A 14,648-nucleotide genomic window follows, 5' to 3' on the forward strand; every position below is an offset into this window, starting at 1 on the left:
CACCTGGGGTTCAGGGCTCTACTGACAACCTAGTAGAGCCAGCGTAGGAGAAACCCTGCCATGGTATACGTTCATCACATGGGCTTTACGGAGCGCAGTAGGCCTTCTACTTGTTGGCCTCTTTACAAACTTTGATGTGCCGCTACACATGTGAACTGTAACTGGGTAGTAGGTTTGATTAGTAGACCACTACATCTGTCCATCAATCATCCATCCAGCTATTCACATTACAATCCACGTGAATATAGACAGAATTGTTTTGAGAGATCATTCGAGATTATCTAGGCAAATGTTTAGTATTCAAAGTTATTAATACGTTGTGTAGCCTATCTGTATAAATGGTTTACTGTTTTTCAATACATTTATCAATCAAATCTTACTTGTAGCATTCTAAGCCTTGCGAAAAAACATATTTGCCCTTTGTTGATAAGCATATAACATTTTGTTTCTAAGCAACAAATAATCCTGATTATTAATAAATATTACTTATTCCTTCCTTGTGTTATTGCCTGTAGCCCAAAATAGGTTATATATTAGAATGGCTTAATCTTAAAGTTAAATTGAATATTCTTAAATTGAATACCTATAGGAGTGTTAAAAGATGGATAGGAATCATAGCTAATCCAATGCAAACATTTGATGACTGGCAGTAATTACAAAAACTACCACAAATAACAACATATATGCATAAATGATTTAAAACACTCAAATCTAATGGGATGTTAGGCTCATGTAATGTATGGAGCCCAAGAGATCCAATATAGTCCTATAGGGTTGTGTTCTTTTAAAATTGCAACAATACCAAATGAAAAAAACATTCTGTAAAGAATACTATAATGTGCCTTGTTCATTCATAGATGAATAGTACAAATGAATGTGTTTGGTTATCCAGATTTATTGCCCATTCTTATAGAGCCAACACAGTTTACACAACCATATCTAAAGCCATTTCTATCCACGGTATCAGAGCTCAGGTGGTAATTTTGCAATGCATTCATACGTTGTACAATATACTGTATAATTCCTAGTGCATCTACAATCTACTCCGTAGCCTGTGATCTATGTGTGGGCTGTGTTTCAAAAGGGTTCTGGGTGTATGCAGAGCCTATGGTAGTCCTAAACACGGAGGATGTGGGTACCGGTACAACCCGGCGGGGGTCGTGGATGCGAGCACGAGGCGGAGAGAACCGCAGGATTCTTTGAAAACAGGAGCTTTGAGGGGCGGCTACAGAGGCACTCTCCACACAGCGCTGTGTGGGCCTTGCAGTGCTGTTCTTTACAGTACTCTATAGGGTGATACGGCTAGTAGTAGAGTTAGTGTTAGTAACATGGTTTAGGTTAGTAGGAGGGTTAGTGTTTGGAAGAGGGTTAGGGTTATTAGTAGTAGTAGAAGAGGGTTACTGTTAGTACGGTTAGGGCTAGTAGTTGGGTTAGTTGTAGTAGTGTTTTAGTAACAGGGTTAGTGTTAGTTGTAGGGTTGGAGGAGGGTTAGTAATAGTAGTACGATTAGGGTTAGTATTAGTGTTAGCACAAGGGTAAGTGGTGGAAGTAGGTTTAGGGCTAGGTTAGTAGAGTGGTAAGTTAGTAGTAGGGTTAATGTTAGTAGTAGGGTAAGAGTTTGTGATAGTAGTAGGGTTAGGGCTAGTAAAGGGGATATGTTTGTGTTAGAAATTGTATAGGCCTATATATAATCTTCCAAATCTCGTGATTCAAATACACCAACATGATTTGTATAATAACCAACATTGGCTCACATTTCACATATTGTGTGACTTAGTTGAATTTCTCAGAGTAAAAGATAATAATTGAATTTTCCTTCCGGCAACCTCATTTTAGTTGCATTGTTGATCATTGTTAAAAGTTAATGTCAATGTATTCATCTGATCTTTCTCCAAAAAGTAATGAATTCATTTAAGTGCTTGGGCTCTTTATTGGAACCCATTGATAAGGGACTTAATTCCAAACAGCTTGATTCCTGCAATGCGGGTTGAGTACTGAAAACCATGCAAAGATCTTACCTAGCGGCATGCCAATGCAATTGGTGTGATGCTTAGACAAGCTAAGGCTAATCAAACATAGGAGGCAGTGCCAGAAAGGAATGAGTGATTTGTCCCCATCAATCATTTTGACTGATAGTACAAAGACCGAGACCTACCCGTTTCTTCACCGTTTGGGATTCATTAAGTAATTGGCACAAAACATCAACGTGTACAATTAAATTGCACTGAAAAGAAACCCTGAAGCATCTGTTCATGTTAAGTACTGTGTCCTAGTTGTCACCTTTGCAGCTGTCTGACCCCAAACGAACTGCAAACTGTGCACACGTACATGAGCTAAATGTAAGTGAAGCCTACCATCGTCAGAACTTTCGTTTTTATCTTCGTCTTTGTTAACAATCTACATGCTTATTCAAGTAGTATATTCTGACAGCGTTAGTTATGCTGCTTTGCATAAATCATGGGTGAACAGTGCCAACTACAGGCTGCTAAAGGAACTACAATTTAGATTTCCCAAAGACACTGAATAATTGCAAATACTTATATTTGACATGATATTAATTACATACAACCAATAATATATTAGAAAATGTAAACGGATGAGTAGTACAGTGCAATCAACTATACTTAAACTAATATGATAAAGAAAAATAGCTTTATTGTGACAAGAAAAGAGGTGTATTAAAAAAACAGCAAAGGTTTTCCATTAATTAATACAAATTATAGAAATAACTAGCCAGCCAACTAGGATGCTTGGACAACACAAGGATTTCTGGATCTTCTTAGACGGCAGTCAATTAATAACTTTTTCATGAAATTTGTCCGATTGTTATTGTTGGGAGGGCTTGATGAAAAGTTAGAGTTGGGCGTCTAAAACAGGCCCATAGACTCATCCCACAGCTTCTCTTCCTCCGTCCGCTTGTCCTCCATCCCTCGTTGTTTCTTCTTCTCCTTCCTGGGTTTGGGTTTAAGGGGCACGGCCATTTGTGTCTCTGCTTGCTCAGGGGTAATCTGAGCCTCTGGGTGCGTCGCCACCAGTTCCTTCTGCATTTCTGAAGGATTCCTGGCCTTCACGTCTTTCACAGCCACCGCTTTCTCTTCTGCTCCTTCAGCCTCCACAGACTCCTCGTGACTCCTCTCCGGCCTTCGCCTCCGAACGGGATCTCGATGTCCCCTTCTGCTGCTCTCTGTGTGAGGGATCCCGCCTTCCTCTCCTCCTCCTCCTCTTCTCTCCTGGGAGGGGTTGCGCCTCACCCTCTTCCGTCGCTGCGCCCTCCAAACCTCCTCCTCAGAGTCCCGTTCTCGTAACCGCTTCTCCCTCCCGCTCCTGTGTCTCCTCCCCTTCCTCTTCTCCTCCTCACTGTCACTGCTGGAGGAAGACGAGGAGGAGGACGACGATGAGGAGCAGGACGAGAAGCTCGACTGCTCGCTGTGCCTCTTCCGTGCCCCCGGTCGGTTAGGGTTCGGGGGGTAACGGGCGCCTGTGCTTGGGAAGAGCGCTGGGTGAGGGAAGGAGGGACCGGGCTGATATGGAGGAGGACCCCAGCCAGCAGCCGGGTAGCCCGGACCCAAGAGGGGCTTGGACGATGGGGGCTCAATGACTGGGGGACAGTTCAGTTCATATATTCTGTGATGTACACTGTCCCTTGGATCCCTTTCGGCGCTGTCGCCGTCCTTCTGTTTGCCTCCCTGGGGTGTCAGGTGACTGGCTGCCGGGGTGTTGATCCCACGAGCCTTCTGGACCTGAATGTAGTCGGCCAGTTCATCCGCAAAGGAGCTGTAGTCCTTTGGTTGAGACTTGCACAGGTCAATCACCTTCTTCTCCCTGGTCAACATATCAGGACTGGTTAATGGTGCCTTTTCATTCTTATTCTTAGTCCACAATCTTGTAGGTTCTAAACCACTCCAGTTTTCAACTGGAAAGGTGATTGTTGATGAGACTTTGATGACTTGGATGTGATGGTATTGAATGGAACTCACTTGACCTGGTGCTTGTTCCCCTTCATGTGGGCCTGATACATTTCCATCGAGGTGAACCGTGCATTGCACACCTGACAGATAAAACCTCTTGCTGCAGACAAAAGGAGCCACACAAATACAAAAGGCTTGAGCTTTTGGGGGATGGATGAAGCAACTGAACGGGATTCATCCACTAACAAACTGTTAAAGACTAGAGTACGTTCCCTCCAAAATGTTATGTAAAGACAGATGCTCTGGGCAGTACCTTGCTGGGCATCCTCTCCGAGGCCTTGCATCAACTTCTCCCTGGCTTTGTTCCTTTGGTGCTTGCGGCCGTTGTAGTGCTGCAGTGCCATCATGGGGTTGTTGAAAGGGGCAGAGCATAGTGCGCAGTAATTGGGGTCCTTCAGATCCTGCCCGGGGTTTGCTGCGGTGCAGACTGCGGCCTTCACGTTGTATGAAGCCTGCGTCTGGCCAGAATGAGTTGGTAGGCCCGGCTGATTCAACTCTAAGAGGTTGAAACAAGACTGAGTGTCAACAGCACTTCCTTTGTGAAACCCTTACAGAGACTTAGTTACAGACACTGGCCAATTACACGCATACAGATCCCCTTCTCTAGCAACACGAAAGATTGAAAACATATATGAAGTGAAAGAAATCACATAGATTGGAGCTTGTCTGCCATCAGACTTTAGACATGAATCTAAGGTCTGATTTGTGATACTAGCTTTGCTTAAAATATGTACTTAGTACAAACATGGCAACACTTAGTTTAGGAAGGAGTTTAAAAGTTTTGGTCTTGACATTATAAAACTTGCCTTTGGATTGTTCGAAGGGTTGCCTACGCAGGTTTTGCGCATGGACCTTGCCTTTGAAATGGGACATTGCCACCACCGGGGAGCAGAACATCATGTTGCATAACTTACAGAAGTGTTCTATGTGTGTCGGCACATCTTTCTGAGAAAAACAGAGGCATAGAACTATTTTACCTTTTATCCTTTTCTTTACTTAAGTAAATTCATGACAATGAACTCAAATTCCCAGAATGCCCAGCATGGTAAATACAGCTGCTTATGAATATTATTTTCACTGGCTAACAGTGAACTTAAGATCGACTGGCGCTGCTCTAGGCCACAGCCAGACGTGTCCTCCGATATTTAATTGCTGAACCAATCACAGGTTATTTCTGATCAAATGTTGACTGCATATTAAGGATCACTCAATGATTGTATCATTCATTCAGCTGCATCATTTACCTTGAGTTCTCCTGAGTCTTTGCTCATGGTCCCCACTGCCCTCTGGCTCTCCAGGTACATCTTCACTTTCTGGTTGTGCTTCTCTCCCTTAGGGTTAGGAGAACACAGATGTGACCAAAGACTATTAATCATTCACGGGAGGATTCTCACTAAACTTCATGCGGCAATGCCCACCTCATAATGTCTGTGAGGCTCAAATAAGAGCACAGTGTCACACACATGGCAGTAGTCATCAGAAAGAAGACCCTTCATTAAGTCCTGGTCACTCGGGTTTCCTACCAGGTGAAAAACGATTAAAGGTTAGTTTAAATAGTTTCCCCCAAAAAACACAGCTGAACCGTAAATCATCATTTCAAAGTACAGATAAAGCCCACAGCTTTTCTGTATACGGCTATTCGTATGGTCTTGTCTGATATTTGAAAGTTTTACATTTTAAATTGGCAACAATTACAATAGCCATCATGTGACTTTTTTGGGAAATGTTTGATTCCTTGTCCCTAATAGGGACCATGCACATTGCTACTAAGAAATAACTTATGCCGTGTCCAGGTAAACAAACAAACTACAAACTGTGCACATTGCACACGTACATGAGCTAAATGTAAGTGAAGCCTACCATCGTCAGAACCGTCGTTTTTATCGTTGTTTTTTGTTAACAATCTTCATGCTTATTCAAGTAGTATATTCTGACAGCGTTAGTTATGCTGCTCTGCATAATTCATGGGTGAACAGTGCCAACTACAGGCTGCTAAAGGAACTACAATTTAGATTTCACAAAGACCCTGAATAATTGCAAATACTTATATTTGACATGATATTAATTACATACAATCAATAATATATTAAAAAATGTAAACATATGAGTAGTACAGTGCAATCAACTATAATTAAACTAATATGATAAAGAAAAATAGCTTTATTGTGACAAGAAAAGAGGTGTATTAAAAAAACAGCAAAGGTTTTCCATTAATTAATACAAATTATAGAAATAATTAGCCAGCCAACTAGGATGCTTGGACAACACAAGGATTTCTGGATCTTCTTAGACGGCAGTCAATTAATAACTTTTTCATGAAATTTGTCCGATTGTTATTGTTGGGAGGGCTTGATGAAAAGTTAAGAGTTGGGCGTCTAAAACAGGCCCATAGACTCATCCCACAGCTTCTCTTCCTCCGTCCGCTTGTCCTCCATCCCTCGTTGTTTCTTCTTCTCCTTCCTGGGTTTTGGTTTAAGGGGCACGGCCATTTGTGTCTCTGCTTGCTCAGGGGTAATCTGAGCCTCTGGGTGCGTCGCCACCAGTTCCTTCTGCATTTCTGAAGGATTCCTGGCCTTCATGTCTTTCACAGCCACCGCTTTCTCTTCTGCTCCTTCAGCCTCCACAGACTCCTCGTGACTCCTCTCCGGCCTTCGCCTCCGAACGGGATCTCGATGTCCCCTTCTGCTGCTCTCTGTGTGAGGGATCCCGCCTTCCTCTCCTCCTCCTCCTCTTCTCTCCTGGGAGGGGTTGCGCCTCACCCTCTTCCGTCGCTGCGCCCTCCAAACCTCCTCCTCAGAGTCCCGTTCTCGTAACCGCTTCTCCCTCCCGCTCCTGTGTCTCCTCCCCTTCCTCTTCTCCTCCTCACTGTCACTGCTGGAGGAAGACGAGGAGGAGGACGACGATGAGGAGTAGGACGAGAAGCTCGACTGCTCGCTGTGCCTCTTCCGTGCCCCCGGTCGGTTAGGGTTTGGGGGGTAACGGGCGCCTGTGCTTGGGAAGAGCGCTGGGTGAGGGAAGGAGGGACCGGGCTGATATGGAGGAGGACCCCAGCCAGCAGCCGGGTAGCCCGGACCCAAGAGGGGCTTGGACGATGGGGGCTCAATGACTGGGGGACAGTTCAGTTCATATATTCTGTGATGTACACTGTCCCTTGGATCCCTTTCGGCGCTGTCGCCGTCCTTCTGTTTGCCTCCCTGGGGTGTCAGGTGACTGGCTGCCGGGGTGTTGATCCCACGAGCCTTCTGGACCTGAATGTAGTCGGCCAGTTCATCCGCAAAGGAGCTGTAGTCCTTTGGTTGAGACTTGCACAGGTCAATCACCTTCTTCTCCCTGGTCAACATATCAGGACTGGTTAATGGTGCCTTTTCATTCTTATTCTTAGTCCACAATCTTGTAGGTTCTAAACCACTCCAGTTTTCAACTGGAAAGGTGATTGTTGATGAGACTTTGATGACTTGGATGTGATGGTATTGAATGGAACTCACTTGACCTGGTGCTTGTTCCCCTTCATGTGGGCCTGATACATTTCCATCGAGGTGAACCGTGCATTGCACACCTGACAGATAAAACCTCTTGCTGCAGACAAAAGGAGCCACACAAATACAAAAGGCTTGAGCTTTTGGGGGATGGATGAAGCAACTGAACGGGATTCATCCACTAACAAACTGTTAAAGACTAGAGTACGTTCCCTCCAAAATGTTATGTAAAGACAGATGCTCTGGGCAGTACCTTGCTGGGCATCCTCTCCGAGGCCTTGCATCAACTTCTCCCTGGCTTTGTTCCTTTGGTGCTTGCGGCCGTTGTAGTGCTGCAGTGCCATCATGGGGTTGTTGAAAGGGGCAGAGCATAGTGCGCAGTAATTGGGGTCCTTCAGATCCTGCCCGGGGTTTGCTGCGGTGCAGACTGCGGCCTTCACGTTGTATGAAGCCTGCGTCTGGCCAGAATGAGTTGGTAGGCCCGGCTGATTCAACTCTAAGAGGTTGAAACAAGACTGAGTGTCAACAGCACTTCCTTTGTGAAACCCTTACAGAGACTTAGTTACAGACACTGGCCAATTACACGCATACAGATCCCCTTCTCTAGCAACACGAAAGATTGAAAACATATATGAAGTGAAAGAAATCACATAGATTGGAGCTTGTCTGCCATCAGACTTTAGACATGAATCTAAGGTCTGATTTGTGATACTAGCTTTGCTTAAAATATGTACTTAGTACAAACATGGCAACACTTAGTTTAGGAAGGAGTTTAAAAGTTTTGGTCTTGACATTATAAAACTTGCCTTTGGATTGTTCGAAGGGTTGCCTACGCAGGTTTTGCGCATGGACCTTGCCTTTGAAATGGGACATTGCCACCACCGGGGAGCAGAACATCATGTTGCATAACTTACAGAAGTGTTCTATGTGTGTCGGCACATCTTTCTGAGAAAAACAGAGGCATAGAACTATTTTACCTTTTATCCTTTTCTTTACTTAAGTAAATTCATGACAATGAACTCAAATTCCCAGAATGCCCAGCATGGTAAATACAGCTGCTTATGAATATTATTTTCACTGGCTAACAGTGAACTTAAGATCGACTGGCGCTGCTCTAGGCCACAGCCAGACGTGTCCTCCGATATTTAATTGCTGAACCAATCACAGGTTATTTCTGATCAAATGTTGACTGCATATTAAGGATCACTCAATGATTGTATCATTCATTCAGCTGCATCATTTACCTTGAGTTCTCCTGAGTCTTTGCTCATGGTCCCCACTGCCCTCTGGCTCTCCAGGTACATCTTCACTTTCTGGTTGTGCTTCTCTCCCTTAGGGTTAGGAGAACACAGATGTGACCAAAGACTATTAATCATTCACGGGAGGATTCTCACTAAACTTCATGCGGCAATGCCCACCTCATAATGTCTGTGAGGCTCAAATAAGAGCACAGTGTCACACACATGGCAGTAGTCATCAGAAAGAAGACCCTTCATTAAGTCCTGGTCACTCGGGTTTCCTACCAGGTGAAAAACGATTAAAGGTTAGTTTAAATAGTTTCCCCCAAAAAACACAGCTGAACCGTAAATCATCATTTCAAAGTACAGATAAAGCCCACAGCTTTTCTGTATACGGCTATTCGTATGGTCTTGTCTGATATTTGAAAGTTTTACATTTTAAATTGGCAACAATTACAATAGCCATCATGTGACTTTTTTGGGAAATGTTTGATTCCTTGTCCCTAATAGGGACCATGCACATTGCTACTAAGAAATAACTTATGCCGTGTCCAGGTAAACAAACAAACTACAAACTGTGCACATTGCACACGTACATGAGCTAAATGTAAGTGAAGCCTACCATCGTCAGAACCGTCGTTTTTATCGTTGTTTTTTGTTAACAATCTTCATGCTTATTCAAGTAGTATATTCTGACAGCGTTAGTTATGCTGCTCTGCATAATTCATGGGTGAACAGTGCCAACTACAGGCTGCTAAAGGAACTACAATTTAGATTTCACAAAGACCCTGAATAATTGCAAATACTTATATTTGACATGATATTAATTACATACAATCAATAATATATTAAAAAATGTAAACATATGAGTAGTACAGTGCAATCAACTATAATTAAACTAATATGATAAAGAAAAATAGCTTTATTGTGACAAGAAAAGAGGTGTATTAAAAAAACAGCAAAGGTTTTCCATTAATTAATACAAATTATAGAAATAATTAGCCAGCCAACTAGGATGCTTGGACAACACAAGGATTTCTGGATCTTCTTAGACGGCAGTCAATTAATAACTTTTTCATGAAATTTGTCCGATTGTTATTGTTGGGAGGGCTTGATGAAAAGTTAAGAGTTGGGCGTCTAAAACAGGCCCATAGACTCATCCCACAGCTTCTCTTCCTCCGTCCGCTTGTCCTCCATCCCTCGTTGTTTCTTCTTCTCCTTCCTGGGTTTTGGTTTAAGGGGCACGGCCATTTGTGTCTCTGCTTGCTCAGGGGTAATCTGAGCCTCTGGGTGCGTCGCCACCAGTTCCTTCTGCATTTCTGAAGGATTCCTGGCCTTCATGTCTTTCACAGCCACCGCTTTCTCTTCTGCTCCTTCAGCCTCCACAGACTCCTCGTGACTCCTCTCCGGCCTTCGCTTCCGAACGGGATCTCGATGTCCCCTTCTGCTGCTCTCTGTGTGAGGGATCCCGCCTTCCTCTCCTCCTCCTCCTCTTCTCTCCTGGGAGGGGTTGCGCCTCACCCTCTTCCGTCGCTGCGCCCTCCAAACCTCCTCCTCAGAGTCCCGTTCTCGTAACCGCTTCTCCCTCCCGCTCCTGTGTCTCCTCCCCTTCCTCTTCTCCTCCTCACTGTCACTGCTGGAGGAAGACGAGGAGGAGGACGACGATGAGGAGTAGGACGAGAAGCTCGACTGCTCGCTGTGCCTCTTCCGTGCCCCCGGTCGGTTAGGGTTTGGGGGGTAACGGGCGCCTGTGCTTGGGAAGAGCGCTGGGTGAGGGAAGGAGGGACCGGGCTGATATGGAGGAGGACCCCAGCCAGCAGCCGGGTAGCCCGGACCCAAGAGGGGCTTGGACGATGGGGGCTCAATGACTGGGGGACAGTTCAGTTCATATATTCTGTGATGTACACTGTCCCTTGGATCCCTTTCGGCGCTGTCGCCGTCCTTCTGTTTGCCTCCCTGGGGTGTCAGGTGACTGGCTGCCGGGGTGTTGATCCCACGAGCCTTCTGGACCTGAATGTAGTCGGCCAGTTCATCCGCAAAGGAGCTGTAGTCCTTTGGTTGAGACTTGCACAGGTCAATCACCTTCTTCTCCCTGGTCAACATATCAGGACTGGTTAATGGTGCCTTTTCATTCTTATTCTTAGTCCACAATCTTGTAGGTTCTAAACCACTCCAGTTTTCAACTGGAAAGGTGATTGTTGATGAGACTTTGATGACTTGGATTTGATGGTATTGAATGGAACTCACTTGACCTGGTGCTTGTTCCCCTTCATGTGGGCCTGATACATTTCCACGGAGGTGAACCGTGCATTGCACACCTGACAGATAAGACCTTTTGCTGCAGACAAAAGGAGTCACACAAATACAAAAGGCTTGAGCTTTTGGGGGATGGATGAAGCAACTGAACGGGATTCATCCACTAACAAACTGTTAAAGACTACGTACGTTCCCTCAAAAATGTTACGTAAAGACAGATGCTCTGGGCAGTACCTTGCTGGGCATCCTCTCCGAGGCCTTGCATCACCTTCGCCCTGGCCTTGTTCCTTTGGTGCTTGCGGCCGTTGTAGTGCTGCAGTGCCATCTTGGGGTTGTTGAAAGGGGCAGAGCATAGTGCGCAGTAATTGGGGTCCTTCAGATCCTGCCCGGGGTTTGCTGCGGTGCAGACTGCGGGCCTCACGTTGTATGAAGCCTGCGTCTGGCCAGAATGAGTTGGTAGGCCCGGCTGATTCAACTCTAAGAGGTTGAAACAAGACTGAGTGTCAACAGCACTTCCTTTGTGAAACCCTTACAGAGACTTAGTTACAGACACTGGCCAATTACACGCATACAGATCCCCTTCTCTAGCAACACGAAAGATTGAAAACATATATGAAGTGAAAGAAATCACATAGATGGGAGCTTGTCTGCCATCAGTCTTTCGACATCAATCTAAGGTCAGATTTGTGATACTAGCTATGCTAAGATGTACTTAGTACAAACATGGCAACACTTAGTTTAGGAAGGAGTTTAAAAGTTTTGGTCTTGACATTATAAAACTTGCCTTTGGATTGTTCGAAGGGTTGCCTACGCAGGTTTTGCGCATGGACCTTGCCTTTGAAATGGGACATTGCCACCACCGGGGAACAGAACATCATGTTGCATAACTTACAGAAGAGGTCTATGTGTGTCGGCACATCTTTCTGAGAAAAACAGAGGCATAGAACTATTTTACCTTTTATCCTTTTCTTTACTTAAGTAAATTCATGACAATGAACTCAAATTCCCAGGATGCCCAGCATGGTAAATACAGCTGTGCCGTGTTCCAATACCCGTACTGTCCGCACTTACTAGCCAAAATTTGAGTACACAGTACGTTCCAATTCAGATCCGGCGAAAAGAAGTATACTTCAAGGACCCGGATGCCGTACTCAAAACGGGCTAATCGTGAAGTGTGGATCGAAGGACACTCCCCGTACTCGACGGCAGCCATCTTAGCTACGTAGCGGAAGAGGCGGAGCCAGGCTGAGCCAAAGTCGGTGCATTTTCCACATAGCCTGCATTAATAGAGTCATTTTGTAGTTTTTATAGCTTTTTATAGCTGCTAGGCGTAAAGAGTTCACCGTTCAAAGCGGAATGTTTATTGCGGGGGAGGAGCCACGGCGGCAGTCGTGATCGTCATTTCCGGTAAGTGCACCACAGAGTACTCGATTTGGAACAGCACTCACATCTAAAAAATTAGCGTACTCAAGTGAGTACGGGTAGTGCAGATAGTGTACTTCCTTTAAGTATACTCATGGAAGTACGGGTATTGGAACACGGCACTGCTTATGAATATTATTTTCACTGGCTAACAGTGAACTTAAGATCGACTGGCGCTGCTCTAGGCCACAGCCAGACGTGTCCTCCGATATTTAATTGCTGAACCAATCACACGTTATTTCTGATCAAATGTTGACTGCATATTAAGGATCACTCAATGATTGTATCATTCATTCAGCTGCATCATTTACCTTGAGTTCTCCTGAGTCTTTGCTCATGGTCCCCACTGCCCTCTGGCTCTCCAGGTACATCTTCACTTTCTGGTTGTGCTTCTCTCCCTTAGGGTTAGGAGAACACAGATGTGACCAAAGACTATTTATCATTCAAGGGAGGATTCTCACTAAATTTCATGCGGCAATGCCCACCTCATAATGTCTGTGAGGCTCAAATAAGAGCACAGTGTCACACACATGGCAGTAGTCATCAGAAAGAAGACCCTTCATTAAGTCCTGGTCACTCGGGTTACCTAACAGGTCAAAAACGGTTAAAGGTTAGTTTAAATAGTTTCCCCCAAAAAACACAGCTGAACCATAAATCATTTCAAAGTACAAATAAAGCCCACAGTTTTTCTGTATATGGCTATTCTTATGGTCTTGTCTGATATTTTATAAGTTTTACATTTTAAATTGGCAACAATAACAATAGCCAGCAAGTGACTTTTATGGGAAATGTTTGATTCCTTGTCCCTAATAGGCATCATGCACATTTCTAGTACTAGGAAATAACTTATGCCGTGTCCATATAAACATGCTCATTAATAATTTACCCCACATATGGTCTTACCTTGAGCTAATTTTCTACTTTGAGGGGCCACCGACATAATGCAGGTATCATGTACTCTTAAAATGTACTTATCATAGCCCATCTGCTTAAAGCAGGTTCACTTGCAGCCTACTACAGATCATAGCATTAAGTCTGTTCTGTAATTATCGCTACTTTAATGATTAATGTAAATGACAATACATACGTACATTGTACTGTAATGTTGAATGAATAAAAACCAAATTTAAAAACATGCCAGAACATACTGTATTTTATGAATAATACATTACAGATGTACTTCTTAATATTACTTCCGGGATCATTACTAGAGTTGATTGTACCCCATTATACATTATCCTTAAGGGTACATATTCTGAAGACACCACGCAGCGCCAGGCTAGGGAATTACTTGCAAAAGCGCCAAACAAGTATAGTTTTTTGACTTGTTAATAAGTGGACCCTTTCCAAAACAGTTGCATTATGCCAACCTTTTTTTTTTTTTTTTTTTTAAATAACAGTAAAAAACATACATGGAGGGCAAGATTGGACTTTCTACTAAAGAGTCAGCCTATTTATTTATTAATTAGCAATATCGATCTTTAAAATTCCTCCGAGGAAAAAAACTTGAAAGTGTCGGATGTATGAATGTACGTGAGAAATGTAATCCAGCAACACCGCCGTGGCTCTTTGACACTCGTAAATAGTAATGGGGAGGGGTCTAAAACTGACACCTTAGATTGCCATTTAAAGCCCCAAATAACCGAAATATATCGTCCAGCTTTTAGCCCTTTACAAGGTCCTTCTATAAAATCCCCCATCCATATTCTGATGTTGGGGGTCCGGCCTAAAGTATAACTTGTTGGTGTGTTAGATATAAAAGGGAAGACGTTTGCAGTAAGCTTTGTTAGCTGTCAACTACCTAGTTAGCCACCAGAAGGAACCCTTACACGGGTCGTTTTGTTGCTATTCTACTTTCTAATGGGCCTAACTTATATTGGTTGAGTTTTATTGGGAGATTATACTACAAGCGAGTCTCATACGCAAGCAAGGCAATAAATAACAACTCGAGTTAGCTAAGAGGCTAGCTAACCCACGTAAGGACGTTGCTAGCAAGTTAGCCAAGAGGCTGACGTTAGCATTCCACTTAGGACACCATGACTGGATTTTCGCTTTCTAGACAAACTCACCTTTAGTCTGGGCACTTTTTATTTTAGTGTTTATTAATTTGTCACCATCGTTTAAAGAGGCCGCGAAAGGGGTACTACTCAAAGTGTTATCATCTGACTCTGCGAGTTGCGTAGCACAGACGCGCCCCTCCATTTTTCCCTATATTGTGAAAAATGCGCACATCCGCAATTTGGTTTATGTGCTACAGTAGGCGGAGGAGAGGGTCATGCATTGTAGCG

General features: G+C 44.0%; 1 protein-coding gene across 2 annotated transcripts; it reads right to left on the reverse strand.

The window, feature by feature from the left end:
* Positions 1-1,910: 1,910 nt before the first annotated feature.
* On the reverse strand, positions 1,911-14,591 carry zmat1 (zinc finger matrin-type 1). 2 transcript variants are annotated; one of them, XM_030374753.1, is made up of 15 exons: positions 14,430-14,590; positions 12,846-12,946; positions 12,672-12,758; positions 11,723-11,861; positions 11,173-11,415; positions 8,863-8,963; positions 8,689-8,775; positions 8,251-8,389; positions 7,698-7,940; positions 5,387-5,487; positions 5,213-5,299; positions 4,775-4,913; positions 4,222-4,464; positions 3,978-4,068; positions 1,911-3,822 (listed from the first exon to the last, which is right to left on the reverse strand). In XM_030374753.1, exons 1-15 carry the CDS (start codon positions 14,560-14,562, stop codon positions 2,868-2,870), a joined length of 2,889 nt encoding a protein of 962 aa, XP_030230613.1. In that variant the 5' UTR covers positions 14,563-14,590; the 3' UTR covers positions 1,911-2,867. The 2 variants fall into 2 exon arrangements, with proteins under 2 accessions (XP_030230613.1, XP_030230614.1); XM_030374754.1 differs by lacking the exons at positions 1,911-3,822; positions 3,978-4,068; positions 4,222-4,464; ... (1 more) ...; positions 5,213-5,299; positions 5,387-5,487 and adding exons at positions 6,000-7,298; positions 7,454-7,544 and having other exon boundaries at positions 14,430-14,591.
* Between the last annotated feature and the right edge of the window lie 57 nt (positions 14,592-14,648).

Source organism: Gadus morhua, chromosome 13 (assembly GCF_902167405.1).
Source record: "Gadus morhua chromosome 13, gadMor3.0, whole genome shotgun sequence".
Taxonomy (NCBI): Eukaryota; Metazoa; Chordata; class Actinopteri; order Gadiformes; family Gadidae; genus Gadus; species Gadus morhua.